This window comes from Coregonus lavaretus (assembly GCF_964263955.1).
Source record: "Coregonus lavaretus genome assembly, chromosome: 12".
Classification (NCBI taxonomy): Eukaryota; Metazoa; Chordata; class Actinopteri; order Salmoniformes; family Salmonidae; genus Coregonus; species Coregonus lavaretus.
Genome location: NC_139999.1, coordinates 2051280 through 2057950, shown reverse-complemented (window position 1 = coordinate 2057950; position 6671 = coordinate 2051280). Strand labels below are relative to the sequence as shown.

Below are 6671 nucleotides of genomic sequence, written 5' to 3'. Positions count from 1 at the left end.
CACATATCGGTTTGAAAATCTATGGCAAGACTTGAAAATGGTTGTCTAGCAATGATCAACAACCAACATGACAGAGCTTGAAGAATTTTTAAATGAATAATGTGCAAATATTGTAAAATCCAGGTGTGCAAAGCTCTTAGAGACTTACCCAGAAAGACACACATCTGTGATCGCTGCCAAAGGTAATTCTAACATGTATTGACTCAGGGGTGTGAATACTTATGTAAATTAGATATTTATGTATTTACATTACATTTGACATTTTAGTCATTTAGCAGACGCTCTTATCCAGAGCGACGTACAGTTAGTGAGTGCATACATTTTTATTTTTTATTTTATTTTCATACTTTCAATAAATGTGCAAACATTTCTAAAAACATGTTTTCACTGTGTCATTGTGGGGTACTGTGTGTAGATGGGTGAGAGATGAAAAAAGCAATCCATTTTGAATTCAGGGCTGTAACACAACAAAATGTGGAATAAGTCAAGGGGTATGAATACTTACTGATGGCACTTTACCAACCTCTCGTTCTACTCCTTACAAGCTCTCTAGTCTAGTGCTTATTGGAGTATAAAAATATCCCACCAGTGAGAGATTAAATCAGCCCTAAGGAGATTGGAAACACACTACAGTCACACATACACAAGGGAACCATGTCACGAAGACGCTAAATACAGTACTTGGCTATGATGATATTTGACAGTGATCCTATACCCAGTATCATGATGTTCTAAATCGGTCTGTCTGAATAATCTGTCCTCTCAATTTCAATCGCTTCCTTCACACCTAGTTCCTTTGTTGCTGCACGTAGATTCTACAACGCATTCCAGATAATAACACCTATAGTGATTTGAATAAGATCTCTACGTCGTAAACCCTCAGAGTTCCGGAATGGGGTGGCAGCCATATTGGTCAGGGAGAAATCCAAACCAGTCTAATTGGAATGAATGGCAGTAGAGTTCCGGAATGGGGTGGCAGCCATATTGGTCAGGGAGAAATCCAAACCAGTCTAATTGGAATGAATGGCAGTAGAGTTCCGGAATGGGGTGGCAGCCATATTGGTCAGGGAGAAATCCAAACCAGTCTAATTGGAATGAATGACAGTAGAGTTCCGGAATGGGGTGGCAGCCATATTGGTCAGGGAGAAATCCAAACCAGTCTAATTGGAATGAATGGTAGTAGAGTTCCGGAATGGGGTGGCAGCCATATTGGTCAGGGAGAAATCCAAACCAGTCTAATTGGAATGAATGGCAGTAGAGTTCCGGAATGGGGTGGCAGCCATATTGGTCAGGGAGAAATCCAAACCAGTCTAATGGGAATGAATGGCAGTAGAGTTCCGGAATGGGGTGGCAGCCATATTGGTCAGGGAGAAATCCAAACCAGTCTAATTGGAATGAATGGCAGTAGAGTTCCGGAATGGGGTGGCAGCCATATTGGTCAGGGAGAAATCCAAACCAGTCTAATTGGAATGAATGGCAGTAGAGTTCCGGAATGGGGTGGCAGCCATATTGGTCAGGGAGAAATCCAAACCAGTCTAATGGGAATGAATGGCAGTAGAGTTCCGGAATGGGGTGGCAGCCATATTGGTCAGGGAGAAATCCAAACCAGTCTAATTGGAATGAATGGTAGTAGAGTTCAGGAATGGGGTGGCAGCCATATTGGTCAGGGAGAAATCCAAACCAGTCTAATTGGAATGAATGGCAGTAGAGTTCCGGAATGGGGTGGCAGCCATATTGGTCAGGGAGAAATCCAAACCAGTCTAATGGGAATGAATGGCAGTAGAGTTCCGGAATGGGGTGGCAGCTATATTGGTCAGGGAGAAATCCAAACCAGTCTAATTGGAATGAATGGCAGTAGAGTTCCGGAATGGGGTGGCAGCCATATTGGTCAGGGAGAAATCCAAACCAGTCTAATTGGAATGAATGGCAGTAGAGTTCCGGAATGGGGTGGCAGCCATATTGGTCAGGGAGAAATCCAAACCAGTCTAATGGGAATGAATGGCAGTAGAGTTCCGGAATGGGGTGGCAGCCATATTGGTCAGGGAGAAATCCAAACCAGTCTAATGGGAATGAATGGCAGTAGAGTTCCGGAATGGGGTGGCAGCCATATTGGTCAGGGAGAAATCCAAACCAGTCTAATGGGAATGAATGGCAGTAGAGGTGTAGCAGGGTTGGTTATGTTTAATCAGAGTCATAATCCTGATTTTACTATTACAGTTGATATGGGTTTTATACACCTTTTCTGTATAAATGTACGCTTTTTGTCTTGGAAAGCTGTGAGCGCTATATGATACAATATCAGTACTTGTTTAATTTACAACTTGTCTAAATCCTATCATCAACTGATTTCAGCCAGTGTGTGGCTGTGGATTGACTGCATTGTTTGAACTGAATGTTGGCATATTGGCAGTTCATATTGGAATCATTCCTCTAAAACTGGCTGGCTACCTATCAAACATACAGATGCAGATACATTCTTAATTCGTCTCTTTTTTTTACACAATATCTTATCACAGCACTGGCAAATCATGGTTGACCAACTCCCTGAGCTTTATTCCCGTCATAAGAAGGTTGATGTCCATTCTAGTATTCTAATTCCTAATTCTAGAACACCAATCCACTTTCCGTTTTTCTGTGTTGAACATATACACATCCTACCTGTTGTTATGAGCTAAAATGTGCTCATGACATACATTCTGCTCCTAACAATAAATGTAACAAAAAAATATACTTCGAAATAAATCTTATCCTAGCCATACTGTAGAGAGCCTCCATACTCACTTTTTGATCATGCCAGGTGATGACATTCCATTCTTTCTAAACATGCTAAACAATCATTGGTAACTTTTGAACCATATATGGTAGAGATGTGATTTGAACAATTGTTTTTCTGACTGAATTTTCTATTGATTGGACATGTTTGTATAAACCTTGAATTAATCGTTTTATGGGTGAACACCCTATATACAGTTTCTTATTGGAACATACAACCGTGTAATTGCCTTAAAAAAAAAAAGTAGATTGAAACAGACAGATATTAATTGTAAGAACCAGTTCTTTATTGTTCGAAGCGTTTCCAATAAATGGCAATGACACGTATCAAAGAATGGTTTAGAATAATCCAACGAGCTCGGATGTGATTGGCTCGTAGGTCTCACTCCTACCCACTTAACCACTCCCCCCAACACAGCACTGTCAATAACACCATAAACAGACAGTATGAGAAAACAATCATGTATTGTCACATTAACCGATACCTGTCGAATTGAGCTATAGTTTCTCTCCTGACATCCATTGAATGTAAACATAGCCATACATTACATTTCATACCAGGTCGCTTTACAAGTCTATGGGTGGCTCGGTCCCACTGAATGTGTCACAGAAATCATTGAAGTCTTTCTGCATGAAGTCTTCACTCTGCATCACGTCGTTTTCTGACGGGAAATACTGCATACTGTTACTCTCCTGCTCCTCTTGGTACAAGTCCTCTAAACTGAAGAAGGGCAACTGCTGGCACTTGGCCAGTTCTCGGGGGAAGAACCGTGCTGGTGTTATTGTGAGATCTGGACTGTCGAGGAGGGCGCCCCTTGCGTTCTCTAGCACGCCTAGATACGAGTCCATGTCCGTGGAATCCGTTTCGCAGTCAGACCCACTGTCTGTGCCGACGGAGTCCGACCTCATATGCATCATCTGGTATTTTTCATGCATCAGGAACTGGTTGGTGTTCCTCGGAGCTCTCATACCTGGCGCTCTGTTGCCTTTGATGTTGACAGGACGCAGTGACGTCATCAGACGAGGTGGTCTCTGTGTTGGTCGGTTCTGTCGGTAGAACTGTCTGGGGTGGTGAGGATAATGGTGATGAAGAGGCCCGTGCACCCTTCCTCTCTTCCCCCGATAGCCTTGCTGCCTCCTCCCGTTCTTAGGCCAACTAAGCTTGCTGTTGTCCCCTCTCCTCGCCGGCTGCCCTTCCTTCTGTTGGTATTTGCAGCCAGATCTGTCACTGCAGACTCGCCTTTGGCACATCGTCGTGCCCTTCCCAAACATATCTTTTTCGAATAGCATTGGAAATGCAGCTACGTGCTTCCCCGAGCTTCACATTCTCATTCTAGTAGTAATAGTAATTTCTCTGCATGGGGTTTCGTATAAGTTCGTGGATCACACGAATACCCCTAAAAGTCTACCTTTTTACAATCTTCGTTTTTTTCTTGACCACTGGCTTTGGAGAGTACATAGCCTGGTAGCGCGCCTCTGATACATGCAGTTTGATCTGCTCGCCGCTACAGCTGCGCTATCTAGCCTGTCAAACCCCCTTTCTCTTGTCTAATTTCCTAAAATAGTACAATTTTATAAAGACACCTTAATAAGTCGAAAGATGCAGGTGTGTTTATTCCTTATTATAGTTAGTAGCTTGCTTGCTTGCTTGCTTGTTACCGTCTTTTTGTGTGTCTTGTCCAACTGAAGTGCCAGTTGCAAACGCTCACTGGAACGGGCGCTGGAGAGGTTTATATAGAAGAGGAACGTTCGACTGTTAGCTAGAGACACGGGGGTGTTTGATGTTTCACTGATGTCCGAAACTTCAAATAAATCCAATAAATAGATATTTAGAATCCGATTTATTTATGACAATTCCCCTTATTTTATGTGAAAATAGCAAAGAAATATTTGACAACAATCAAAACTACTAATCTAGCGGGAATTAGAAGAAAAAAAACTTTTAGTAATAGACTAGTCCAGTTCTTTTTATGACATTGTCATAGTACTAGGAATTAGAATAGTAATTGAATTGGATCTCTGTGGGCTTTGTTACATTGTTGTTAATCTTGTTGTTCAATGCAGGTGAAGACACTGGATGAGAAAGTTTGGTGATACAATGTAGCCAGTTTACTGAATAAAAAATAAAAATACTTGATCCAATGTTATATTGTTATAATGTTCTACTGTCAAATGGACACCGATACGGTTATAGAGCAATAGGTCTGGCAACATCAGCCATGCCCCCAAAACAGTGATTGTTAAAACATAGGCTACATTGAGCATTTGTGTTTATATAATATCTTTGTTTGCAATACAAAGTAGAGAGTTGGGGGAATCACACGACAAAGCACACATGTGCTCCATTGCAGTGTTGCTTTTACAGTTGCAGTAATAGCATTGTGTATTAGGCTAGGCTATGGTCAATCTATGCTTTACAAACGGTCAAAACATGCATGATAAGGTACCCGCCCCCTGGCTCAATGAAAAAACAAATGCCCTATAATAATATAATATAATATGCTATTTAGCAGACGCTTTTATCCAAAGCGACTTACAGTCATGCGCGCATACATTTTTTACGTATGGGTGGTCCCGGGGATCGAACCCACTACCTTGGGGTTACAAGCGCCGTGCTCTACCAATTGAACTACAGAGGACCTGTAGAAAGCATTGCTATATGTACATGGACAGACAGCTATATCTCCGGAATTAATAAATTACCTCCAATTAATCAGAGACAATGTAGTGGTGGCCTGGTGGGCACAGACGCCACATCAGCATTTTGTCATGCAGTTTATATCACCCAGTTAAATGGTTGAATGATTACATTATTCCCCCGTCACATTTTGGAAAATGACTTTCTGAACTGGTTGAGAGTTGAGAAACTCGACGATCCACATATACAGTTATTTCTAGATCTAGATAAACCTATTGCTGGATAAGTATGTAATCTAATCTTTATCAAATATTCAGCAATGGCTGGCTACTAAATCATGCACTGCCACTGGTAATATAAATCATGCACTGCCACTGGTAATATAAATAATGCACTGCCAGTGGTAATATAAATCATGCACTGCCAGTGGTAATATAAATCATGCACTGCCATTGGTAATATAAATCATGCACTGCCACTGGTAATATAAATAATGCACTGCCACTGGTAATATAAATCATGCACTGCCAGTGGTAATATAAATCATGCACTGCCAGTGGTAATATAAATCATGCACTGCCAGTGGTAATATAAATCATGCACTGCCACTGGTCATATAAATCATGCACTGCCACTGGTAATATAAATCATGCACTGCCACTGGTAATATAAATCATGCACTGCCACTGGTAATATAAATCATGCACTGCCACTGGTAATATAAATCATGCACTGGTAACAGGACAGTCCACAGAACTAGCTGGAAAATGACAGCTCCTCTAGATCTGTTTAGCAAACTGGCCTCAGCATAAATCCGAGGCTTTGAATAAAGTTTTCTGGGTTTGAACCAGAGTGCAGCTGGCTGTCTGTCACAACAAAGATGGAGGAGAAAGCTAGCTAGCGGTGTACATCCCGAGGACCTTAGCTAAAATGAAACGGACTCGTTTCTCTTATGATTTGTTTTTTGATATCGTGATTTCAAGATGGATGAGGCCAGATTTCCTGAGGATGTCGTTGAGAAAAATATTTTCATTGTTGGGTCGGAGCTCGTGGATAATTACATGATGTAGCTAGCTAGTTTTAGCTATTTATCTAGTAAAGCTTGCAAGTAACGTTACATATAACGTTAGTGATAAGTTGCGTCAATTCAAATCTGGTATTGGGAACAAAAGAGGTCAACACGACTTCTAAAATAGACTCGTATTTTAATTAATGCAAAACACTTCAATGGTAAATATGATGTTCGTATATACGGGTCCAC

At 41.3% G+C, this 6671-nt stretch overlaps 1 protein-coding gene across 1 annotated transcript; it reads right to left on the bottom strand.

Moving 5' to 3' along the window:
• Positions 1-3014: 3014 nt before the first annotated feature.
• Positions 3015-4461, bottom strand: LOC311138674 (uncharacterized protein). The gene has a single exon (XM_084173459.1). The coding sequence runs from the start codon at positions 4060-4062 to the stop codon at positions 3340-3342; it is 723 nt and encodes a 240-aa protein (XP_084029585.1). The 5' UTR covers positions 4063-4461; the 3' UTR covers positions 3015-3339.
• Between the last annotated feature and the right edge of the window lie 2210 nt (positions 4462-6671).